Consider the following 27,788-nt stretch of genomic DNA (forward strand, 5'->3'; position numbering starts at 1 on the left):
AAACACTTACCAGCCCCCAAAAGTAAAACAACTTTTGAAATAATGCTTTTGCATGTAAAAGTAAAATAACATTTCTATTTAAGTTACTAAAGGTAATGTGACAGTCAAAAAACTTTTCTGTAGATTAAAATTAATATTTACACATTAAAAGATCAGTTTTTGTCGTAAAAAGTAGATTTAGCAGATTTTACACCCCCAAAAAGCACTTACCTGCCATGCAATAGGAATCATTAGCCAACCATCAATCCTTAAAAGCTTGTGAGAGGAGCACTTGGTTTGCTCTACTGACTTATTCAACTGCTCTTTACTACTGCCCTTTTGACTGGATTGCTCTGGGTTGTGCCTCCTTGCAGTGGATTAAGATATGTTCCACCTAATTTGATGACTTTCTGAATCTCAATATCAGGAAAGTAAAACTTAATTCACTCGTGTTAGTTTTTTAAACTACTATAACCACTTTTGAAGCATTTAAATTGAAACTGCATTTTTCATAAAACAGCCTTTAGCCTGGCACTGTGGGCCATTGTGAGAGAAGGATAACTGCAGCCACCTTGTAAGAATACAAGTACCATTCTCTCTTTTACAGTTTTTTGGTTGGCAAAAAGAAGTTATGCACTTACCATAACATTCTGTGTTGTCCATTTTCATACGTCAACTGATGTGTTTGGATTCAATCCTCAGATCCAACTTAGCCATTACTAAAGTTTGTGGCAACCAAAAAACTCTTGAGCTTCTCTCTTACCAATAATGCACCAACACTAAGTTACCTCAGATGTTTTTTGCTGATTTTCTAAAAGAAAGGAAACATCTAACATACATAAAAATACAGTAGACATAACACTGCATGTACTCTAAACAGAAAGTATATCTGGAGCTCAACACAAGGACAATGATGTCCCTTCTAAGAGCTCATTCTTTCAGAAGTTTGTAAACAGAAAGGATGGGGGTTGGTGGGTGGGAAGTTGAGGAAGAATGAAAACAGACAACACAGATGGAACATTATGAAGTACATAAATTCTTTATCGGTTGTCAAATTTTCATTCTGTCCTCAACTGATGGGACAGTGTCCCCAGCTACCTATAATCCCAGGTGGACTCTAAGAAAGGACAGTCCTCAGCACAGCAGAACCAAATGATGCTCTACCCCTGGAGACCAACTCCAACTTGGAACGAATATTAAAAATGCAGAGATTAGTCCAAATTGCTGCACATAGGTCATCCATGGATGCTCAGAAAAGAAAAACTGAAGCAGTTGCCATGGACCTAGTTGAATGAGCTCATATTGGATGTGATAAGGTAATTCCCAATTTGTTAGACAAATTAAATACACTCAGCCATCTGGCTAGTTACTTTTGTGATTGGTTTGCCCAATTTCAGTTCTGTAAAGGAAACAATTGGTGTTTTTCTGATGTCTTTTGCTCTACGCAGGTAAAATTGCAATTTTCTGTGAACATTCAATAAATATAAAATGATTTCATTCACCTTTGTTTGCAAAATTAGGGATGAATACTGGCAAATTAATGGACTGATTAATATTAGATTCTGACACCATCTTTGGGAAGGAAGGAGGCATTTGTTCATAACGTTACTCTATCCTTCTGAAAGATGAAATATGGAGGGTTTGCAGACAAGGCTCGAATCTCTGAAATTCGTCTAGCAGAGGTAATGGCTACTAGAAAAATAGTTTTCCAAGTAAGATGCATAAGGTCACTTTTAGCTGCTGGTTCAAAGTGGGAATGTATTAGAGCTTGCCGTACCAAACTGACATCCCATGGAGCAGCAGAGTCCTTAAATGGAGGTCTCAAAAGTATAGTGCCTTGCAAGAAAGCTCTACACAATTTTTGAGAGGCGATTGAAGAGCATTTGATATTTGCTAATTGAACTTTAATGGTTAAGGAACTAGTCCCTTCTTTAAAAAGCAAGGCTAAATGTATCATGTACTGGAGCTGAAAATGGCTCAGCATGACTTTTTTGTGCCCAGCAAGCAAATCTTTTTAATTTACTTGCATAAAATTTTCCTGTGGAAGGTTTATGGGAAGATGAAAAGTACATCGGACAGGGGAAGAGAGCATTGGTTGTCTGGCTATTAACAAAACTGGAGAAACCAGCAGTCAGTCTGAGATTTGAGATGTCGGGAAGGTTCAAACCTGCCGGGTGAAACAGGAGGTCTGGAGTCGGATCCAGGATCCAAGGTTGTTGAAGCAAGTGAGGTCAAAAGAAAGGAAACCAAATAAGTCGAGTCCAGTATGGTGCAATGAGGATGACTTGCTCTTCAACTTGACAGCTTTCTGTAAAAAGTTTGGAATTAATGGGATTGGTGGGTAGGCATAAAGCAGACCGGGGGCAAATACTGAAGAGCAGCATCCCTCAGTGAATCCCCCTGAGGGGGGGGGGATTAGGTTAAAGTAGCTGCTGCAGTTTCTGTTTAGGGAAGAAGCAAAATGATTGCAGCAAGGCTGGCCACATCGCCAAAAAATAATTTGTCACATTGTTGTTGACAGGCCACTCGTAAGGTAGAAGAATGCACCTGCTCAGTTTGCCTGCTACTATGTTTGACTTCTCTGAAATGTGCATTGCTGTGAGAATGTGGCTGGATGAGGTCCCTCATTGCCATAGTCTGAGTGCTTCTCAACACAAGGGAAATGATCTTGTCCCTCCTTGTTTGTTGATGTACCAAACTACTGACATTGTCCAATGAATAGCAATCGTTACCGAAGGGAGAACATTTTGGAAGCCTTGTATTTCTAAAAGCACTGCTCTTAGCTCTAGGACACTGATATGCAAGTTAGACTGTTCAGGGGACCAAATGCCTTGGACTGCGTTCCCCAGAAAATGCCCCCCACCCCCAGTTGGGAAGTGTCTGTGGTCACTATGGCCTTGGCCTGAAGGGGAATGAACAGATGGCCTTGTAGAACGTGATCTGACTGAAACCACCACCTGAGATCTCTCTTGCATGTCTCAGTAATTCGAATCCGAGCTGAAATGGGTTGGTAAACTAATCTACCATTGCATTGCTAGCATCTACTGGAGAACCCTCATGTAATATATGGCTAAAGGTACTAGTATTATCACCACTAACATTAATCCTAGAGCTTGAAGGACCAAGCAGGTTGAAATCTTGGTACTGCAGAATATTTTCCTGACCTGTGATCTTTATAGCTTGAACCTTGAAGGGGACAGTAAAGTTATTATTGAGTTTATGTTGAAAACTGCTCCCATGAATTCCAGAAGAACTGACTGAACCTTTACCATGATATATTAAACTCGCTTGTTCAAGTTGCTGAGATCCAAAATTTGTCTCCAGTCTCCTGTTTTTTTTGACACTAAAAAGAACCTGGAGTAAGTTCCGGATTCTATCTGGTCTGGCAGGACCTCATGGATGATTCTTTTCTAGCAGCTTTTGCATTTGAATTGCTGCCTCTTCCCTCTGATTGGGTGGAATATCAGGGATTTTCATCGAGATGGGGGGTGAAAGGGAAAAGGGTATTATACAGTCCTTGGATATAATCCTCTGCACCCAAGTATCTTTTATGTTTAGCCAGGCTCACCCATGCAGGTATAAACCACCACTAATTGCCTCCTGAGGGGGACTATCAGGCCTCCATTCAGGAGTGCTGGTAGGGTCTGTCCAAAAAAAAAGAACCTTGGGGCTCCTGGTTTTGTGGGAGTCCTCAGCTGAGGGGGCAGTGTCAACCATTGGACTCCCCCCTCTGCCCCTAGGGGAGGTTCCTCCACGTGTGTCCTGGAAAGAAACGTGACATTTCCTGAACCACATCTTTCAACCACTTTGTTGATTCCTTGAAAACCATCTCTGAAAGGTCAAAAAATATACACCCACTGTAGACAGGGTCTTTCCATCCTTCTCATACCTGGATAATGTTTCCTTCATTTTGAGGCCAAATAAAGACAAGCCATCAAAAGGAACATTAACGAACAAAGACTTGAAGGGCTCCGCAAAATCACATAAGCGCATCCAGGTATGTCTCGTAATGAAAATGACTGAACCCGCTGCCCTTATGGCTCTATCAGCTATATTTCTAATGACCCTCATGGATGACTTTGAAATAGATCACAGGGTAACTAATTAAGTCACAGATGATTGGACCTCTGCAGAAATGGATCCTGACAGGGTATTTGACAGTTCTTTACCAAATCCCTCTGTAACCTTGTAAAATAAGCTAAAGAATTCAGCAAACTTAAGGTGAAGGTCACTGAAGTATAAACATGCTTTTCAAACCTGTCCATTGCCCTAAGCTCCCTGTTAGGGAGATGAACAGTGGAACTCTCTTTGGCAAGTTTCTTTTTCATGGCTGCTGCCGCCACGAACATGGCATTAAAGGGTACCCCTTTATCTCAAAATTCCTTATCTGCAAGTGGTGCCATAATCCTGTCCGGTCTCCTGAGTATGGGTTTAACTGTGTCAGGTTCCGTCTATACTCGCAGAGAGATTAACACAGTAAGCTCGTCTGCGGGCAAAGTAACCCAGGAGTTAGCCAGGCCAGTACCGAAAGCCTCCAGGAATAAAGATTCCTCGAATGAAGGGTTGCTGAGCATCCAGCCACCACTGTGTTTTAAGATCTCAAGGAGGTCTCCAAATGAGACAGCTTCAGGAAGTGACCGTGGGGACCCTTCACCTTCAAAGTCCGTATCATCCATGACAGACTCTAAAGCAGAGTCCAAGTGCTTCCTCTTGCACTTCTTCCTAGGGACATCCTCAGTGGGATGCTCTGGTGAGGTATAGGAAGTTAATGCAATAACGGCTTCACCAAGTGTAGAGAGGAAAGGAAAATACTAACACTAGTATTTTAAGGAAGTATGCACTGTATGCTACAGAAGGTAAGGGATAGTAGCTATCTAAAAAGTAAGGCAAATTAGAAAATATTAAGATTTAGAAAGTTTAGAAGATAATTATGTCACTTAACTGAAAAAAAAAAAACAAAAAAAAACTTCAGAGCTATAGTCAAGTCTTTCATGAAAAGTGGCAAACAAGATCTGAGGTAACTTAGGACTGGTGCATTATAGGTCCAAGGATCAAATCTGAACCCATCAGTTCAGGATAGAATGGAAATTGACATCAGATATTATGTTTTGTTTAACTGCTGTACAATCCCCTCCATGGTTGCAGCTGAAGGAGTACTAAATGCATTTTCATTTTCCCTTCAATCAGTACTCTTAAACAGCCATTTGTTTCCCTAGTTGACAGCTGGCTCAGCTGCATGCAGGGTAGCATTAGCTTGTACTTGTCTTCACTTCACTGCTCTGATTTGCTTCAAGCTGTGACGAGTAGTAACAGCATGCTGCACGTTGCTCTGTTGGCACCACTGACAGTATTATGGCAGTACTCCCCCAGCCCTCACTCAAGAACTGGACATGACTGCAGCTGTATGCACGATGAACATCTGGACAACATGAAAGGCCAGCAAACTTATTCCCCTTTCATCACCAGATACACAGCAGTTTTGCATCTTAAGATGTGTAGCAACTGCCTTATGTTCACTGATAAGGAATGCGTACATGACAAAGAACAGTCTGAGATGTGTAAATGCCTAGCTTGTATGGAGGCATCCCTCTTATTAAAAACATGCACTGCACATCACAGTCATATCCTCACCAAGACCACTACCATTTTCTCAACCGGAACACAAAAATATCATACATTCAAGCCATAACAAAATGCTTGCAGAGGCCTCTTAGAACTTATAGGTTTCAGCTGAAGTCCCGAAGATCACCTACTCCATGCAAACCTACATGAACAAGTCAATAGCCAACTTGCTCCCAATAAAGTATTCAGAAACTAGAGGGCTACTGTCTGCTCTGATGCCTTTCAGATGCCAGGGATCCAGGTATTACAAGGGTCCTCAAGACCCTTTTCTGAGACAAGTACATCTATGACATGGTAGCAGTCCATTTGGAAAAGAAAATTACCTGGGGTGCAAAACACTGAGGGACAATGCAGAGAGACATATCAGAATGTCCTATGCATGTATAAGACTCTGATTTGGAGTGGAATCGCAACTTCAATTAAGAATGATGTCTAGCCAAAAAGGACTGCTAGTACTATTTGTTTTGCAAAGTATGGCTGACATCTCTTATTCAAGGCTTTCCATACAGTGACAAAAGCCTTTGCTACACACACACCCACAGTGCCTTTTCTTAGGCAATGTTTAACTAATGGAAACCCCAACTTGGCAAGTTCATCCAACCCTAAAATAGGCTACATTAAAGGGGTTCTTCTCAATGCCAGGAGTGTCGAGAACAAATCACCTGAGCTTGAGGCACTTTTGCACTGAAACATGTACACATATGTGTGGTTAGAGACACTACAAAGTAAAGTAAGCACTCGCACCACACTTGGGTTTTGCACCTAACCATGTCTTCAGACCCAGTGGGAACTGTGGTAATGTCTCCATGTTTATTATCAGGGACCACATCTCAAATAGTAAACTGATATCCAGAGACCACAAATTAAGCTCCTAGATCATCAGCTTATACCTAGTGCATCAGGTTACCAAGGACAATACAAGCTCACAGCATACTACAGAATGTTTGTCTTTTTGGCTTTTCCTGGTTAGGAGTCACCACAGCAGAACTCAGGTCCGTTAATGATTGGCAGTAGATGTTTTTATGGTGCCGAGTTGCCAGCCAGACGCCCAACCTTCAGCAAAGGCACGCCCATTCACGCATGTCTTTCAGAGGCCACTCAACCGCAGGGAGGACATGCAGACTCCACACAGAAGGCACTCCAGCCGAAAATCGAACAGGAGAACCTCTTGTTGTGAGGGTATAACACTACCGCTGTACCACCGCAGCTTACTTACACAGCATACTACAGAATATGTCCTCCATATCCCAAAGCTCATACAAGATTCCTGGAAGTTTTAGAAAAATTCCCATAAGCAACAGCGCCGTAATCCTAAGTGATTTCAATTACCCAATTGTAGAGCTAATGTAGGGCATCCCCACAAACTTTTAGATTTGATTAAAAAAAAGAATCCCAAGGATCAAATATTTAGTGCACCCACTACAAAACAAAATATATTTGATCTGGTCCTGGTCAAATATTTCCTATACCTGTTGTACTCCTTTAGACTCCCTTTCACCAGTTAAGTCAGACCAACTCATTACATTTGCTCCCAGAATCACCATATCCCTGCGACTAACCCCACTGTATTTAAGGACTTCAAAAAGAGGATACTTACAGAAATGTATGATGAAGCTTCTAAATTCAACACCGCAGATAACTTCGCTAAGTACTTTTATTCCAACTTATTTATTTATTTTTTTAAAGAAAGAATAGGAAGAGTGGTTCTGCAGTAGGCTATGGAAAAACGAGGTGAGGCTGGTCAAAGTTTTACCCACCAATTGGTCACAATCACTGCAACTTAACTCCTACAGACCTAAGGATCCTCTTTGTAGCCTTTCATACTAATGTAGATGTGACATTAACAGCTGACATTTCAAAGAGAGGGTCTACCTGATATTAGTACAAAATTGTTTCAGCTAATCAGTACAGTTAGTAACATCAGACTACTACTGATCTAAACAGATATGGGAAATGCCAAATTAGTTTCCTACAAATGTATACTTGTACATCGCCTTATCTGAGGATGTAAAAGCTACTTATGGTTAGAAAAATAAAAAAGAGAGCCAAGACTCCAGTGACTAGCTTTATACCCTCCAGCTCCGCATTTGGTTAGTTCTCTTCTTTTTTAATCCTGGATGCCAGTAAAACATGGCTAAAAAGGGAACTCTGTCCCCACTAGCATTCAAACACATCATCCAAAGCCTCCTTTATAAAACATGGCTAAAAATGGAACTCCGTCCCCACTAGCATTCAAACACATCATCCAAAGCCTCCTTTATAAAACATAGCTAAAATGGAACTCTGCCCCCACTAGCATTCAAACACATCATCCAAAGCCTACTTTATAAAACATGGCTAAAAATGGAACTCTGTCCCCACTAGCATTCAAACACATCATCCAAAGCCTCCTTTATAAAACATGGCTAAAAATGGAACTCTGTCCCCACTGGCATTCAAACACATCATCCAAAGCCTCCTTTATAAGAAAATGGAACTCTGTCCCCACTAGCATTCGGAACACAGCATCCAAAGCCTACTTTAAAAAAAAATGGCTAAAAATGGAACTCTGTCCCCACTAGCATACAAAACACATCATCCAACGCCTCCTTTAAAGACCTCGTCAGGAAACATCTCAAGCAAAGCTGGCAGTGCCATGACTGCTCCCCAGGCTAGTGAAAGCAGATAAGGTACACATACTAAACCTAGAGTACTTGATTAATATTAAAAACTATTCTCACAAACACTGGCTAATCTACAATGTATGTATTTTACCTATGTTCCAAATTTCAGCTGTACACCACAAATCTATTAAGTGACTTTATTTTTAAATATTTTTTTTGTTTGTTCTCTCCACTGTAACTGTTGATGTGCTGCATACCACTGTAAAAACATGTCTTTTGTAATGTGTGTGCATACTGATCATGTCTAAATATATCTGTAATTTTTCTATGTGGAGCTTTTCTCCCTGGGCCTCTGCTGAAAAAGGGCCTTTTCAGCTCAGTCAGACACCCCGATTAACAAATGTAAAATAAAAAAATAAATAAAAAAAGACAGACTGAAATACGCAAGCATTGTCAATACAATTCAGCTGACAGCAGTAAAATGAGGGAAAAGGAAGCAGGACAGTCAGAATCAACTATGAGGCATGTCATGACAAAACTAATGTAGAACAAAAAAGTACAGTTGTGTACACTTACCATAAATGTAGATGTTCGAGTGTATTCACTGTTGCAGTCATTACATTTGGGTAATCTGCTGGCAGGTTGCCTTCAGTCGATCTGATTAACAAAGTCTTGGGTCCTGCGTAGGTTGCTGTCCCTTCTTCCATGACGTCAGGGGTATAAAACATGCAGCCAATGCCATTACATCAGTTATTCTTGCCCCAGATGTCAGGTGCCCCCCAAATGGGGAGCAAAAAAATATAAATATATATATATATCAATCATCTTCTTTCGGCTGTTCCCGTTAGGGGTTGCCACAGCGGATCATCTGTTTCCATTTCTTCCTGTCCTCTGCATCATGCTCTTTCACACCAACCGCCTGCATGTCCTCTCTCACCACATCCATAAACCTTATCTTAGGTCTTCCTCTTACCTGGCAGCTCCATCCTTAGCATCCTTTTCCCAATATACCCAGCATCCCTCCTCAGCACGTCCAAACCAACGCAATCTCACCTTCTCTTGCTTTGTCTCCAAACTGTCCAACCTGAGCTGACCTTCTAATATACTGATTCCTAATCCTGTTCATCCTAGTCACACCCAGTGCAAATCTTAACATCTTTAACTCTGCCACATCCAGCTCTGACTCCTGCCTTTTCGTCAATGCCACCATCTCCAACCCATGTAACACAGCTGGTTTCACTACCCTCTTGCAGACCTTCCCTTTCACTCTTACTGGTACCAGTCTGTCACAAATCACTCCTGACACTCTTCTCCACCCATTCCACCCTGCCTGTATGCTCTTCTTCACCTCTCTTCCACACTCACCATTACTATGAACAGTTGATCCCAAGTACTTAAACTCATCCACTTTTACCAACTCTACTCCCTGCATCCTCTCCATTCCTCTACCCTCCCAGACATTTACACACATATATTCTTGTTTTAGCCCTGCTGAACTTCATTCCTCTCCTCTCTAGAGCATATCTCCACCTCTCCAGGGTCTCCTCAACCTGGTCCCTACTCTCACTACATATCACAATGTCATCTGCAAACATCATAGTCCACGGGGCCTCCTGTCTGATCTCATCTGTCAACCTGTCCATCACCACTGCAAATAAGAAAGGGCTCAGAGCTGATCCTTGATGTAATCCCACCTTCACCTTAAACGTATCTGTCACTCCCACCGCAGTCCTCACCAATGTCACACGACACTCGTACATATCCTGTACCACTCTTACATACTTCTCTGCCACTCCTGACTTCCTCATACAATACCACAACTCCTCTCTAGGAACCCTGTCATATGCTTTCTCCAAGTCCACAAAGACAATATAAACAAAAAAAAAAAAAATATATATATATATATATATATATATATATATATATATATATATATATATAATGTAAAACACAAAAAATATACCTCCAAACAAAAGAAAATACACCCAAAAAAAGCTTTTAAGCAAAGTAAAAGAAAGGAGAGGTATAGTAAGAGAAAAACAGGGGGCTGGAGGATGGGTAACCAGGACTGCAACAGTGAATACACTCGAACATCTACATTTATAGTAAGTGTACACAACAGTACTATGTTCTTGTTTCACTGTTGCAGTCAATACATTTGAGTAGAATCGCAAAGCTATGGCTGGGAGGATGGATTTATACAGCATTAGGAGCAGCTAAAAGGCCCTGCAGGACAGCAGTGGCAAAGTCAGCTCTGGATTTAGAGAAGAGAGGTAAATGGTAATGTTTGGTGAACATATGAACTGAGCTCCAGGCAGCAGCTTCTAGAATGTCTCTGGTAGGAACCCCTCTGAGAAAGGCTGCAGAAGTAGATGCAGCCCTGGTGGAATGAGACCTGATGCCCTTGGGGATAGGTTTGCCATGATGCATATCGCAGAAACTAATAGAATGGCTTATCCATTTGGAAATAGTCTGCTTTGAAATAGCCTTTCCCTCTGCCCCTGCAGCAAATGCCACCGAGAGTTGTTCAGACTTTCTTAGAGATTTCGTCCTGTTTAAGTAGAATCTAAGTTGTCTGTGTACATCCAATGAATGCAGAATCTGCTCACCCTTGTTCTGTGGATTGGGGAAGAAAGTTGGCAGATGAATGGTCTGATTAAGAGCCACACTGGATGCCACCTTAGGCATGAAAGATGGATTGGTCCTGAGAGCCACCCTGTCCGGATGAAAAATAATGAAAGGTTCCACTGCCATAAGAGCCTGTAATTCTGAAATCCTTCTAGCTGAAGTGACTGCTAAAAGGAAAGCTGTTTTCCAGGAGAGAAATTTTAGGTCTGCAGTAGCAGCTGGTTCAAAAGAAGGGAGAGTGAGTTTTTCCAAAACAAAATTGAGGTCCCATGCAGGAGTTGGTGATCTCCTGGGAGGTCTGACATTTCTGGCCCCTCTGAGATACTGCTTTAGCAGAGGATGAGAGAAGAGGGGAGGTTCTGTGTTGTAATGAGCTGAAATGGCAGAGGCATGGATTTTTATGGAAGAAAAAGGATAGGCCCTTGTGAAGCATCTCAGTTAAGTATTGCAGAATCTGAGGAATATTGGGCATTGCTGTGCTTATTCCCTGTGATTGGTTCCAGGCACAGAATCTTTTCCATTTGTCAGCATAAGATTTTCTAGTACTAGGTCTTCTAGCCTCCAAAATGAAATCCATCACTGATTTGCTGAGGGATACCAAGGGTGAAATTAGGTGATTAGCCACGCTGCAAGACTCAAAGTTTGGAGCTGAGTGTGCATAATCTGGCAGTTCTGCTGAGACAGTAGGTAAGGTGTCTGAGGAAGGTGCCACAGAGGGAAGTGTGACACATTGTGCAGGAGTGGGTACCAGTGTTGGCGAGGCCAGTCTGGAGCAATCAGAATAATTTTTTGTTTGCCCTGTTTGACTTTTAGAACTTTGGAGAGCAGAGGCAGAGGGGGAAAAGCCTAGACTGATAGGTTTTTCCAGCTGAATGAAAGAGCATCCACTTTCCAAGCTTTTTTGTGATGAATTTTTGTGCAGAATTTGTCCAACTGATAGTTCTGGGGTGAGACAAAAAGATCTATGTCTGGGTTCCCCCATTTGCATGTCAACATGTTGAAAACTTGTGGTTCCAGTTTCCATTCATGTGGGTCCATAAGATTTCTGCTTAGTTTGTCTGCCAGAGAATTTAGCTTTCCTGGCAGGAATTGAGCTTGTAGTTGTATCTGATAGGTCAAGGCCGTGTTCCACAACCCCAAGGCTAGTCGGCAATGGGGGTAGGAATGTGTACCCCCCCTGCTTGTTTACGTATCACATAACTGTGGTGTTGTCCATCTTTATCAGTAGTTGTCCTGGATGAAGGTAGTCCTTGAAGGCTGTCAGAGCATTCTGTACAGCTAACATCTCTTTCTGACTGATATGTTAGTGTAATTAATTTGGGCTCCATTTGCCCTGAATGCACTTTTCTGCCAGATGAGCCCCCCAAGCATAGTCTGATGGGGGCGGAGTGAATGGCAGTCACTTGTTTTGGTGGCAGGCCTCTTCCCACCATAGGAACTCTAGTTGCAGGCAAGGAATAATAGGAATCATTGTTTCCAGGCTGTGACAATGTTGACACCATAAACTTTTTAAGTACCACTGAAGTTTCCTATTATGCAGTCTTGTATATGAAATTACCATGTACCTAAAGGCCTGCAGAATATGTCTTGCAGATAGCAGGGTTTTTGTGGCCATCTGCTTGAAGTAAGTCATCAATTGAATTTGCTCTTCTGGTGTAAGGTAAGCCATCTGGGCAGTTGTATTCAAGATTGCACCCAGGAATGTAATTTTTTGAGAGGGTACCATTTATGATTTCTTTTCGTTTATGGTCTACCCTAGACAAGTTAGAACCCTTTTTACAAATGCCAGATGCTTTAGAAGAATAGGTTAATAGGTTAGTACTAAGCTAACTGCCCTTGCGAGCCATTTTAAGCTTAGCCAATTATCCCTTGTGAGACTTAGACCCTGCACCTTGTGTTTGTAAGGCAAACACCTTAACCATTAGGCCACTCTCCCATCTTTGTTTTCTGCCTGAATTAGACAATCATCCAGGTATGGATACATTTGAATATTTCTTTGCCTGCAAAATACAATTACTGGTGCCAGGCACTTTATGGAGAATCTGGGCGCAGTAGATAAGCCAAAGGGCAGTGCAGAGAACTGGTAATGCAAGTAGCCTGCTTTGAAACAGGGATATCTTCTGCAAGATTCCCTGATTGGGATATGCAGGTAAGCCTCTTTTAAGTCTACAGTTACCAACCAAGCATCTTTGCCTAGCATAGGTAGTAACTGTTGAAGAGTCAGCATCTTGAATTTTGGTATGTCCACAAATGTGTTTAGAGTGGATAAGTCCAGAACTGGACGCCATGATTTGTCTTTTCTGGGTACCAGGAAAAGTCTGGAATTGAAACCTTCTCCTTTTTCCTCTTCTGGTACTGGTTGAATAGCCTCCCATGTTCATGAGGGACAGAACTTGTTTCTGGGCCTCTGCCCACTGATTTGGGGGCAGATCTGGCCATCTGTTTGGGATTGGCAACTTGTGGAAGAGAAATCTGTATCCCTGGGATACTATATTTAAAACCCATTTGTCCTGGGTAATAAGTTGCCAGTTTTGTGCATGAAGTGCTAGTTTTCCCCCAAAGGGGCAGCTAGGAGGTAAGTGCTTGGTAATCGTAGAGGGAAGTCATTGAGACTGTTTACCATAGGGAAGTGCCTTGCTGCTTCCAGATTTGGAGGTGGAGGCACCCCATTGTTTTGTTCTAAAAGTTCCTTGCGACTGAAACCTGGAGCCTTTGGAATGTCTTGATTTGACTTAAGCGGCTCTTGAGGTGACTGCAAAGGATCAGTTCTTAGTAGGCCAGTGCCTACTAAATCTTGGAGGTTGCACTTGTAAGAAATATTTCACAGTTTGCATAGATTCAGCTTTATCTTCCATCTTTTTTTAACACTTCTTCAGCCTTATTACCAAAGAGACAGTCCTGTTGTAAAGGAGCATCCAACAATTTTGCTTTAACATGGTCAGGCAGAGTTTGTTCTTTGAGCCAAGCATGCCTTCTTAGCACCGATCCAGTTACAGCAGCCCTGCAAGAGGCCTCTCCAAGGAATCAAAACCACATTGCAAAGTATGTTTTCCAACTTGTTCAGCTGAATGCAATAAATCCTGCAATTCTTTATTTTCCACACAGTCAGAGATTAACATTTTCTGTTTAAGTAGTCCCATGACATGCTGTTGATATTTAAGCATATGAAACTGACAGTTTAAAGCCCCGATTGCCAAGGTTGAAGACATGTAAACCTTTTTAACCCATCTATCCAGCGTCCTGGAATCACTATCAGAAGGAGTGGGATTTTTGGCAGAAGAGGCCTTAATGCCCTTGGGACCCTGAGAAATGGTTTCAGGATCAGCAACAGGGTTTTTGAAAAGGAATTTATGGGAGTCAGGAGCCCTGTAGTATCTGTCTAGCTTACAAGGAGCCAGAGGCAGAAAATCAGTGGTCATACTAGATTCTGAAAAAACAATCAACAATGTCTAGAACAGGAGGTACAGCCAAAGGCCTATGCTGAGGAAGTAGAAGAAAATCTCTACGTCTATTTTTAGATCCAGAGAAATCCTGACTTTCCCAGTGGAAATGTTCCCTTAAGGCATGTAAAGTTTCCCCAAAAGAAAAATCCTCAGGGGGAGAGGCAGAAAGAATGGAATCCTCTGCATCAGAGTCCCCATAAGTAGGAACAGACAAATCCTGTTCATTACAAGAGTCAGAAGAACTAGAATCCTGTTCAGAAGATTCATAATCAATGTCTTGCCTAGGTCTCTTAGAAAGAGGGGGTTGGCTAACCCTGATCAGAGTAATTAAATCTTCAGCCATTTTGATCATTTGTTTTGTAGGCATAGGGGCCTGCACACGTGGCCCAGGCGTCTCTTTTTTAGACATAGATTTAGACTTTGGCCTTAATTTTGAAGATGGTGTCAGTCTAATATACAAAAATGTAGGCCTGAAAACACCCTCAGAAGCTGGTGCCTGCACAGCGGCTACGAACCCATCTAAGGTAGAGACATCCGTGGGTTCCATAATTGAAGCATCTTGCATCATGCCGGACTCCGAATGGGTCTCAATAGTGGCCTGCGAATCATAAGTAGCGGATATCAGGGGCTGCGAAAGCGTCTCACTGAGTACCAGCGACTGGCTTAGGAGAAGCGTCGGTTTTGGACCTCGACGGTCTCTCTTTTTTCTTTGCGTTTTTTAGGCATTCCGGTAGTCGGATTACTAACAGACATTTCTGGATAGTTAAATCTTGAGCCAAAATATTTAGAAGCAAAAACATACAAACGTTTCATCGTGCATTAATTAAATTTAGCACAAAACCGACAGCAAGGCACATTGTGGTCAGGGCCTAGGCAAGGAATACAGTACAAATGAAAATCCTTATGAGGTATTTGCTTCCCACAAGTAATGCAATTATTAACTTCTCTGGCATCAGTAAGGAGCAAGAAAAAGTTTCCCCAATGGGGAACTTAGCTTTTAGTTGAAAACTTTGGTTCTGAAACTCGAAAATGAAAATTTCAGGAGTCGGCCGACCAGCACTTGCGAACTGCTTCTGCTTTGGGCACCGCGCGGCAAGAAAGACTGATGTAATGGCGTCGGCTGCATGTTTTATACCCCTGACGACCTGACGTCATGGAAGAAGGGACAGCAACCGACGCAGGACCCAAGACTTTGTTAATCAGGCTGACTGAGGGCAACCTGCCAGCAGATTACCCACATGTAATGACTGCAACAGTGAAACGCAAAGAACATATCCCCCTAAACATGGTATGATATGCACGTGTATCTTAACTTTTGCTCTTGTGTGTAAGTAATCTATTTGAAGCTACAGCAAAGCAAAAAGGAAAATGGCACATGGCAAGCAGAAACATGAAAGAAGTCTAAACAACAAGCCAAAAATAATTACTCTTTCCTCGTATGAAAAAAATTATGCACCAAATTACACATCAAAAATTAACTATCATAAGTAAACCTTGAAGTTGTATATCTGAGCAAAGTAGTCAATAGAATAAAATAAATCTCTCTACAAATGTAATGGTCTCACTGGCTTTAAAGCCAAGATAATGTGCATCATTACAATAATCATAGCATTTTTATAAATTTAATGTGGAGCTTGACTGACAGGAAATGGTAACAAAGCTGCACTATTTTGGACATCTCCACCCTGGAGAATTATGTTTGCTGCTACTGTTTACATGAACCATGTGAAAAAAAACAAAATTAAAACACACACCAAGAAAGTATGCAGAACAATGAAGGGAAAACCCTGTGAAAAAAGTATATACTCACTTTTCATGTTGGAAAAACATGCAAAACATTAAAATAACTTGCAGGCAGCATCTATTCCACACCATCATTACATAATTCAGTGCAGTAAATCACTTCTAAACAGGCAGTCTTCCACAGGGCTATTGCCATCTGGTGGTACAACACATCACCACCCAAACTGTCCACCATAATCCTCAAGTACATACTTAGGATAATGCAGCCAATACAAGTTTACAATTCACTTCATAAGACTGGCATGCTTCTGCAACCTTTCAAATTAATCCAACAAACAATGAGCAAATCACCATGTGCATACATTAGACTGCCGCTTCATTTCTGATTACCAAACTCCATAACACAATTAAAATTAACATCTTAGCGGATTTTTGCCCTACTACAGAATTGAACTGCCTGTTGGCAATATTTAGAATATACTCACATCTGTGACAATGCCTGTGGTTATCTGCACTATATAGTGTAGATCTTAGATCTTCTTGAAGCAGAACAAAGCTACTGCAGCTTCATTTCAAATGAAGCAAAGCACCTGCAGCCCCAGTAGTGTACTGCTGCTCACCTTTTTGTTGTGCTCATGTCCACCGGCTCATCTCCAGTCGGCACTTCTACTTTAATTGTTGCTTTCACTTCAGCACTTTTTAATAATCCATGAACTTTGGCTGCCCCAGTCTCTGCCTTTATTCGGAGCTCTCCATCTGTCTTTAGGTCCACTCCAAGGAATCCTTTCTCCAGTTTGATTTTTTTACTGTCCACATCATTAATGTGTGTTGTGTCCCGTTCTAGTGCTCGTTTTTGACTTCTTGTCCGACACGCCTCCTCTGTCATTGCAAAAATAATTCTAAAAGAAAAAATGAAAAACAGTTATTTTTTTGTTTTGCAAAGCAAAGTGGCTACCAACACAAAGCAACAAAATAAGATCTATTTAAATTTCAAAAATGAGAAAAGCAATCAAAGATCTCTCAGCCCAGCATTCATAAATGTACAACTCACTTTCATCAGAATCTTTAACCCGCAAAAATAAGTTGCTAGGAAGTCATTTTACTAAGGGATTCAGACATCTACAGAATCCCATGCTCCTAATCAAATGATACAAAACGAAACATTCTTTTTGCACTTGACCAGTAAACGTCCCGTCCCACCCAAGTTTCATATACACTACCGAAAACACTAAATGCCTGAAGGCATTACCCACCACTTCTCAGTGGCTAAAAGGCATTTAATTCACTGCTCTGACATATTCTTGATTAAAACATATTGCTAAGTTTATTCTGCACATTGCTGAAAATTTTGTTGAGGACACACACACACACACACACAACACTAGTCTGTAACGGTCCAAGTGGCACACTCAAGTAAGCAATCAAAGTGTGAGTAGGTATCTGCACCCTTCCCTCCTGGGGTGAACAGATGAAACTTCTTTCCATAAGGCCCTGAAAAGGAAGCTAAAATGCAATACGAGTGTTCAGAACAATCTACACTTGTGAACAATAAATGCAACAAATATGCCTTTACCACCTATCGGTAGATCTGGGAGATATCTTCTCCTTGATGGATCTATGGTTATGTTCATCTCCTTCACTGACCAATAAACTCTAGAAGATCCCAAATTCACAAGGAAAACTGTGCACCCATTCTGATGCTTGTCATGATGTCAAGAATCTAAATGGCAATGCTCAGATCTGCTCTGAGCTAAAACAGAATGGCATTAAATATACTGATCCGAAGGATATTGCCAATATCCTGGCAGATCGATTCAGTGCCAACTTCACCCCCCTCTCACCCCCTAAATGGCCCATCTCAATACCGGAAGATTGCCAAATTCCAGTAATAACGGCCACACAGGTACAAAACGCACTCTCTAAAGCCAAGAATACAGCATCCATGGGACCAGATGACATCCCGGGCTGTGTACTACATGAACTACAATATGAACTGGCACCTCACCTAAGTGTCATGTTTAATCATAGCCTCACCTCAGGTTTCGTGCCCACTGAGTGGCGCAGAGCTACAGTTATCCCAATCCACAAGGGGGGATCCACCTTGGATCCAGGAAACTACCATCCCATCAGTTTGACAAGCCTCATCTGCAAGGCCATGGAGCGTATTATCATGAAACTTATAAACAAAGACATTGGCAACCTTCAAACACTGGACCCCACCCAGTTTGGGTTTGTGAAGGGCCGATCTTGTCTCCTGAACCTGATTGACTTCTTTGAATCAGTCTCCAGAGCCATGGACAAGGGTAAGGTGGTCCACACAGCCTATCTAGACTTTGCCAAGGCCTTTGACACCATCCCCCACTCTGGAATCATAGATAAACTTACTAAGTTGGGCATTAATCCCTATGTCACCCAATGGGTTGCTAAATGGCTTACTGATAGAACCCACACTGTAAAAGTAGCAGACTCCAAATCCAGCTCCAGACAAGTGACAAGTGGAGTACCTCAGGGTTCAGTCCTGGGGCCGCTCTTGTTTGGCATCTACTTCTCTGAAGTACAGGTCAACACTAAGGGACTCTGGCTAACAAAGTTTGCAGATGACTGCAAACTGGGAGCCATTATTGAATCCCCAAATGATGTGGATACTCTACAAAAGGGCCTTACAGAAACAGATGCTTGGTGCTAGAGCCATGGGCTCAAGATCAACGCCAAGAAATGTATTGTTATCCCCTTTGGGGAAAAAACATGTATCCATGAATTACCATATAGGTGGCAGTACACTAAACACAGAAAGTGTGATAAGAGACTTGTGGTTATCGAAGGTGAGACCACTGTCCACCTGTGTCCCTATCGCCACAACAGTCAGGAAATCCTTCTATGTGGCACACCTTATCACGAAGGGCTTTTCATCCAGAAAAAAGGAGGTCATTGTCCCACTGTACTCCTCCCTCATTAGACCCATTATAGAATACAACACCCTATTTGGTATGTACCTCTCAAGACATCTGCAACAACTGGAAAGGCCTCAGAAATACCTCACTAAAAGAATCACAGGCCTAAAGCAGATGCCCTACGCTGACCGCCTTAAAAAACTCCAGCTATACTCTGTCGCATATAGTCTACTCAGAGGCGATCTCTGCTTAACATACAAGGCCATGTCAAACCCAGAGCTGTTGGACATGCTACACTTAAAGAAATCCCAATCCCTCAGAGCTACACGCTCCAGGGATCTAAACCTTGTCATCACAATAAACAAAACATGCTGGAGGGATAGGTTCCTGACCCAGAGACTCCCCAGATTCTGGAATAGATTGCCCATACATGTCAAGCAGAGTGCCTCTTTGGACCTCTTCAAGAGGAACCTTGACGATTGGATGGGAGAAAGGAAATTCACCCGAGGGATCATGTCAGTCGCCCTGCTAGACAGGGGTCCAGGAAAGTAAATAATGTGGGAAGAAATAGCCAGGGAATTGTTATGGCTAGGCTTGTATAGGCCCTAGGGCTGATAGCCTAGTACCAACCTATGAACCAATGCAGCCGATACATAATCTCACTCTCACCACCCAAGTCTGCCACTTCACCACATGATGCTAAGCAAGGACTATCCTACAAATCAAGGAACAAACCAGGGCTCAACACTAAAATGTGACATAAAACTGTACTTTTCCATAATCTAAAAGCTAGTGCTGGAGGAAAACACAGTTATCCAGATTGGGGGGGGGGGGGTCCTAACACATCAAGCTGGTTCCTATACTGACACAGTAAGGATACATCTTTTTTTATCCAACATAAAGAACCCTCCTTAATTGTGCTGAATCCCCAAAAAAAAAAAAAAAAGTGGAAACCGCTAAAGGACCACAAAAGCAAAAAGATCAGAAAAACATTCTTGAAGCACAATTTTATCAAATGAAGTAATACATTTAAGCACTTGGATAAAGAAAGCTTGAAGGTGGTCTACAATGAAAACCAATCTGTGGCAAAGATGTCTGCAATGGAGACATTCTTACAGAAAGCAAAGGAGGCAGCTGCACCCCTAAGTAGAGTGAACTTTGACTGCAGCATTAGTCAGTGGGCAGTTTTCTAAGAGAACAAAAGAAAACACGGCTAGCAATCCACTTTAAAAATGGTCTGCTTGACAAACTTAAAGCCCTCTTCTCCATGCAGACAGGACTTAAAGACTGTCCCATGTTCCTGAAGCTGTGCAACTGCTGCAAGTAAAACTGTGTACATAATGAGTACAAATGGACTTCTCTCCTCCCAACTTTCTGCTCCTGAAAGTAACAGCGATACGTAAAGACTTGTTTATAGACAACTCAAACTACTTTTGGAAAGAAATTTGGATTAATCTCAAGAGAAACTCTGTCCATGTAAAAGACCAAGCAAGCTTCTCTCAGCATGACAGCCTCAAGGTCTTAAATGCAGAGATGATTACAATCGCGTTTTTTTTTTTTTTTTTTTTTAATAAATAAATTTCAATGCCACCAAGCCTGCATACTTAAATGGCAAATGGGAGTACCAATCAAGTTCAAACCCTGTGGAAGGAAACAGTTCTTTTGAGGGCTGACAAGTAGGAATCCTTTAAAAGAATTGCCTGACCAGGCAGTGCTGGGTGACAAATGGTCCCTATGCAAGAATATGATGAGCACATGCGTCACAATTATGGAATTACACAAGCCTATGGTTTCTAAGTCACACCTTCCGAAGTCACAAGCATGCAAATTGGAAAGGATCCCAAGGTTTTACACTATACACCAGGCTCTAACTTGCAGCAAGTGCTTACCCAAAACATGGGGAAATCCTTGAGTAGGAGATCTCTCTCTCACCTTCAGGGGCCTTAGTACCAGCAGCCATGACATCTCAATCACCCAGCAGACCCTCTGACAGGCCTCCAGACAAGGTGGGTTCAGCATGGCAAAAAATGCCTACATCTAAGTGTGTGCAGACCTCCAGACTGGTTGTGCTACAGACCTCCACAGAACCAGAGGCAGGGTGAGCTTTTCCAACACATAATTGAGGTCCCATGCAGGTAATGGTGATCTTCTGGGAGGCCTTACATTTTTAGCTCCTCTAAGATACTGCTTTAGTAAAGGATGAGAACAAATTGGTGGCTCTGTATTGTAATGAGCCAAAATGGCAGAGGCATGGATTTTAATTGATGAGAAAGAAAGGCCTTTGTCAAGCATCTCGGTTAAGTATTGCAATATCTGAGGAATATGCAATTCTGCTGTATCAGTTACTTGTGCTTGGTTCCAAGCACAGAATCTCTTCCATTTGTCAGCATAAGATTTTCTAGTACTAGGCCTTCTGGCTTCCAAAATGACATCCATCACAGCTTTACTGAGAGGTGTCTGTATGATTACCGGATTAGCCATGCTGCCAGGTTGAGTCTGTAGTTGATTGTGCAGGATCCGATGGTTTTGCTGGGACAGTAGTTGTGGTTTTTGAGGCAAGGTCCAAGCTGGGTATTGAGACAAGTTCCTTAGGACTGGGTACCAGTATTGGCGGGGCCAGTCCGGGGTAATTAATATCATCTTTGGCTTCTCTTGTCTGACTTTTAGGAGGACCTTGGGTAGAAGAGGCAAAGGAGGAAAGGCATAAACTGATAGGTTTTTCCAACTGAAGGACAGGGCGTCCACATTCCATGCTTGTCTGTGATAAGTCCTTGTGCAGAATCTCTTCAGTTGATAATTTTGAGGAGAGGCAAATAGGTCTATATCTGGGCTCCCCCATTTCTCTGCTATCATGCTGAAGACTTGCAGATTTAGTTTCCACTCGTGAGGATCCATAAGGTTTCTGCTTAAATCATCTGCCAGAGTGTTTTGTTTTCCTGGCAGGAACTGAGCTTGAAGATTTGTTTGGTAGGTCAAAGCTGTGTCCCACCGTGCCATGGCTAATCTGCAAAGGGGGTAAGGGTGTGTGCCCCTTTGCTTGTTTATTTACCACATGACTGTGGTGTTGTCCATCTTTATCAGTAGTTGTCCTTGGATGAAGTAAGTCCTTGAAGGCTGTTAGGGCATTTTGAACAGCTCGCATCTCTTTCTGGTTGATATGTAGATGCATTTGATTTGGTGCCTATATGCCCGGAATGCATCTTCCTGCCACGTGGGCCCCCCAGGCGTCTATCTGATATCTGATGCGTCTGTTAAGGTTTGGCGGGCAGGGGGTAGAGTGAAGGGTCGTTCCATGTTTTGGTGACAGGCCTTTGCCCACCATAGAAACTCCTGTTGCAGGCAGGGGATGAGAGGAATCATCGTTTCCAGACTGTGTGAATGTTGACTCCATAAACATTTTAGGTACCACTGAAGTTTCCTCATATGCAGTCTTGCATATGGAATTAGTAGGATGCAGGATGCCATGAAGCCCAGAGCCTACAGAATTTGTCTTGCAGAAGAGTGGGTTTTTGTTGCCATCAGTTTGAAGTAAGTAGTCAGTTGCCTTTGTCTGGCGTGAGGAAGCCATCTGGCAGTTGTATTCAAGCTTGCACCCAGGAATGTTATCTTTTGAGAGGGTACCAGTCGTGATTTCTTTTCGTTTATTGTGTTCCCTAGACATGTTAGAAGCCTTTTCACAAATGCCAGGTGTCGCAGAAGAGTTTTCTTGTTCTCTGCTTAAATGAGACAGTCGTCCAAGTAAGGATATATTTGAATACTTCTTTATCTGCAAAATGCAATTACTGGTGCCAGGCACTTTGTAAAGACCCTGGGTGCAGTAGATAAGCCAAAGGACAGTGCAGAGAATTGGTAATGCATTAAGCCAGCCTTGAATCTGAGTTATCTTCTGCACAACTGTCTTACTGGGACATGCAGGTATGCCTCTTTTAGGTCTAAAGTCACTAGCCAAGCATTCTTGCCCAGCATGGGCAGAAGCTGTTGCAAAGTGAGCATTTTGAATTTTGGAATGTCCAGGTATGTTTTCAAAATCGATAAATCCAGTATTGGCCGCCAGGCCTTGTCCTTTCTGGGTACCAAGAACAGTCTTGAGTAAAAACCTTGCCCTTTTTCCTGCTCTGGTACTGTCTGAATTGCCCTCATATCCATGAGGGACGTAACCTGTTCTTGTGCCTCTGCCCATCGTTTTTTTGGCAGATATGGCCAACCATTTGTCATTGGCAAAGTGTGGAAATGGAATCTGTATCCCTGTGATACGATGTTTAGTACCCACTTGTCCTGGGTAATTAACTGCCAATTTTGAGCAAAAAGTGCTAATTTTCCCCCTATGGGTGCTGCCAAAAGATAAGTGCTTGGTATAGGCAGAGGGAAGTCATTGGGATTGCTTTCTGTAGGTTTGCACTTTATCGCCGCCAGATTTGGAGGTGGATGCGCCCCATTGCTTTGACCTGTATGAGTCTTGAGCCTGGTACCTGGAATCCTGAGGGCGTATGGATTTGCCCCTTTGAGCTCTGTCTGACACAGGAAAGGACCAACTTTTTGTAGGCCAGTGTCTACTGAATCTAGGTGGCTGCACTTATAAGAAATCTTTAACAGTTTGCATAGACTTAGCTTGGTCTTCCATTTTCTTTAAAACCTCTTCTACCTTAATATTAAACAGAGAATCATGCTGCAAAGGTGCATCTAGCAATTTAGCTTTGACATGATCAGGCAAATTCTTTAACCAGGCATGCCTCCTAATCAGAGATCCAGTAACTGCGGCCCTGCATGAGGCCTCTAAAGAATCAAAACCACATTGCAAAGTATGCTTTCCAACTTGCTCAGCTACATGCAATAATTCTTGCAGTTCCCTATTTTCTGCACATTCTGAAATCAACATCATTTTCTGTTTCAGCAATCCCATAACATGTTGTTGGTACTTAAGCATATGAAATTGACGGTTTAAGGCCCTGATTGCTAAGGTTGCAGATGTATAAACCTTTTTTCCCCATCTGTCCAGTGCCCTGGAATCTGTCGGAGGGGGTAGGGTTTTTTGCTGTTGAGACCTTAACTCCCTTTGGACCCTGTGAAATAGTTTCAGGATCAACAGCAGGGTTTCTAAATAAAAATTCATGACAGTCAGGGACCCTGTAATACCGGTCAGGCTTACTGGGAGCCGGAGGTAAGGGGTCAGGTTTGACTCCGAAAACACATCATCCACAATGTCTAAAACAGGGGGAATGGCTAAAGGCTTGTGCTGAGGGAGAAGGAAATCCCTGAGCCTCTTTTGATTCTGAGAAGTCTCGACTCTCCCAGTGAAAATGCTCCCTCAAAGTATGCAAGGTTTCTCCAAATAAATAATCCTCAGGAGGAGATGCAGATGGAATAGACTCCTCAGCATCAGAATCCTCATAGGGAGGTAAAGATAATTCCTGATCAGAAGAGGAATCAGAGAAAATAGAAACCTGATCTGAAGATTCATAGTCAGTGTCTTGCCTAGGCCTCTTATCTGGAAGGGGATGGGTACCCCTGATCAAGGTAATAAGGTCTTCAGACATTTTGATCATCTGTTTTTTAGGCATAGAAGCCTGTGCACGTGGCTCAGGTGTCGTTTTTTTTTAGTTTTAGAAGGTGTCTTTGCCTTTGGTTTTGCAGCTTTCGTCGGTTTGATATAAAAATGTTGAGGTCTGAATACACCTTCAGAAGCTGGTGCCTGCTCAGCGGCTCCGGACCCATCCGAGGGAGATACATCCGTCGGTCCAATACCTTGAGTATCTTGCGGCATGCCAGACTCCACATGGGTGTCGGTAGAGGCCTGCGACTTGAAGGTATAGGGTATCAGGGGCTGCAAAAGCATCTGAGTACCGGCGAACCAGTGACTGGCTTAGGAGAAGCTTAGTAGTCGGTTTTGGATTTTGACTGCCTTTCTGTCCTTTTCTTTGTGTTTTTTATTTACTCCGGTAGTCGGACTGCTATTAGACGACATTTCTGGGTAGTTAAATCGGTTTCCAAAATACTTAGATGCAAAAATATACCAACGCTTAATAGTGTGTTGGTTAAATCTAGCACAAAACCGACAGCCAGGCACGTTGTGATCAGGGCCTAAGCAAGGAATACAGTATAAATAGAAATCCCTATGAGGTATTTGTTTTCCCACAAGTAATACAATTATTAACTTTTTCTGACATCGGTAAAAAGCAAGAAAAAAGTTTCCCCAACAGGGTACTTCGCTTTAGTGAAGACTTCGGTTCTGAAACTCAAACTCGAATATTTCAGTAGTCAGCCGACCGGCACTTGCGAAATGCTTCTGCTTCAGGCACCGCGCAGCAAGAAAGACTAAAGAAAATGCCGTCAGCTGCACGTTTTATACCCCTGATAACCTGACATCATGGAAGAGAAGACAGCAACTGACGCAGGACCCAAGACTTTGGAATTCAGTCCGACTGAGGGCAACCTGCCAGCAGATTACCCAAATGTAATGACTGCAACAGTGAAACACGAAGAACATCCAGATGCCAGACTTGGATTCAGCAAGGTAACATCTGAAAATCTAGGTATGCTATCTCACTTTCTTCCTAAGTGAGCATCATAAGAATACCAGTACACCACTCCCAGGTCCCCTTATGTGGTTAGGTTTTACACTCTACTTTCCTCCAGAGGGATTAAGTCCATACCTGCTCTCAAACATTTGTTCCTAAGCCAATATCTGCTCTCAAACATTTGTTCATGTGACAAATCAGACTTCTGCGTGCCCAGCTGCATGAATGACCCTGCAAGTTGTATCCATGACATGAGCTCTCAAAGGCTGTATGATAAAATCTTCCTATGATGCCTTCAGTGGCAAGATTAAATCACTGGCACTTGTCACATTTAACACTGTGCCTTTCTCAAGGTTAAAAAAAAGGGAAGTTGTACAAGCCTTGTAAATCTGATGGCCACCTGGACACTTGGTGGTTTGTTTAGGCTACCACAGAACATAGATGAAAATAGCAAACAATATCAGATTGTGCTAGTGCCACAAAAGAACTGGCAGGCCTGAAGAATGCCCACTCTTATTAATCCTGTGTATTAAAGTCATAATGTGGGTTGGAAGATGGGAAGATTTTGCTGAAGAGTTGCAGGAGAAGTTGAACACAAGGATTCATTTGGGGGGGCTGGCTTTAATTGTATTCACAATGACAGATACCACATTCCTGCAGTCAGAGTCAAAGCTTAGATTACTTGATTGTCATACTACGGCATTCCTACATACTGTACCATCTACCTCTTTACTGCGGTCACTTCATGAGAAAGCCAGATGAAAGGTTCGGCAGCTTGTGCTGCAGAGCAGGGATTACAGCATCTGGCTTTAGTCTTTTGAGCAATAAAATGCAAACTGTTTACTGTTACAGCATGACAATTCCCTAAAATCCATTGGTAAAACTAACGGTGGGATTGTGACCATCAACCATGCTGGGTATGGAACACACAGAAAGCAAACTTGTTATCAGTTTAAATCATCCAAAGAAACTTCCACCATTCTTTTCCTTCTCACTGTAGTTACACAGTAGTGTGTTGACCTACTGTGACCTGCTACTATGGGGTCTCCTCTGTATCAGATTACAGGCAACCTACCAGCATCACAGCATTTAAATTATTTTCTAACACAATGACAAATGCTGTAATTCAGCTAATGCAAAGGAAGTAAGACACATCTGGGATAAAGCTTAACCCCTTCATAACTAAACTTTAGTAAACTTTCTCCAAATGATAGGTGCACATTTTAATGCATTTCACTTGCACACCATTGTTACCTATACACACATAGCAGCAAACACACTATGCATCTGATAAGGAAGACTAGTCAGTGTGTGATCCCATGACATCACTTAGCTTCACATGACCCTTCCCAGGATTCAATGTACAAGACAAAGCACTTTCCAGAAAACTAGTCTGAACCGGTTCTAGACGACAAGCCTAAGTGTTGCTAACCCTCAAAACAGAAACAAAAGCGTGGACACACATGCACAGGCGCACACACACACAAACAGCAGTGGGGGCTGCAACGTCGTCTGTCTGCAGTCCTGCAGCTGGCATTCCAAAGCATTACTCGGGGACAGCATCACCACCAGCAGTGAAAAAAAACGGACTACTATTTCCATCTACTCTACTAGAACTTGAATGTTGTCATCCATCTTCAAACCATGTCAACACTTACATTTTAAACTCATCCATACTGGGTACTTCTTAAAAACATTTATTTGAACTTGGCCAGAAATTGATAGCACAAAAGCATGTTGTTCAACTTAAATATTGTACCAAATCAAGCTGCATAGCAAATGTACGAACAGGCTTAAAAAAATATTTTTAACATGGGTTTATGGCTTTGCAGGAAGCTTCTCTGAAGTTGCTGTAAGAGACAAGCTACTAGAACACCTAAGCCTTTTGAACAAAATATAAAAATGCCCCATTTTAGACATACCATCACAAAGGCCAGCTAAAGTCAAATCAGCAGTACCTGCATGATCCGGTGTTGAAAGGGTACAACTGACCTGTCACATCACCTGCACTATCTATCTCCAGGAGAGGGGGGGGGGGTTTACTTGCCTTGAGCCATCTCCTGTAACCCATGTATCAAAATCAGCAATCTAACTGCCAAGTGTAACAAAATGGGCAGATGGGTCAAGTGGTTAAAGAGATGTTCATGTCAGGCCAGGCACACAGCCAAGCCAAGTGCTGCTAAATAACCTTGGTGACTTTTCAATGGTATTATAAATGCAACACTGTTGGGAAAATGCAAGGTAGCAGCACAAAGCCACATAACTGCATCAATTCGACAGGGCTGGCAGCATAAAACTATAGGTCAGTAGTAGCAGAAAGCAACCCAGTAAAATGAAACCAGAGAGGAGGAAGATTGGGATAAA

The 27,788-nt window shown here is 42.3% G+C and overlaps 1 protein-coding gene across 1 annotated transcript in view; it reads right to left on the bottom strand.

Moving 5' to 3' along the window:
• Nucleotides 1–27,788, bottom strand: part of GATAD2A (GATA zinc finger domain containing 2A) — a 1,922,743-nt gene that overhangs the window by 1,391,330 nt on the left and 503,625 nt on the right. Inside the window, exon 2 of the mRNA XM_044054781.1 lies at nt 16,639–16,917. Within this exon, the coding sequence (XP_043910716.1) occupies nt 16,639–16,904 (266 nt within the window). The 5' untranslated portion in view covers nt 16,905–16,917. The remainder of the gene's footprint in view (nt 1–16,638; nt 16,918–27,788) is intronic.

This window comes from Protopterus annectens, chromosome 13.part0 (genome assembly GCF_019279795.1).
Source record: "Protopterus annectens isolate FY-2018-M chromosome 13.part0, PAN1.0, whole genome shotgun sequence".
NCBI lineage: Eukaryota > Metazoa > Chordata > Ceratodontiformes > Protopteridae > Protopterus > Protopterus annectens.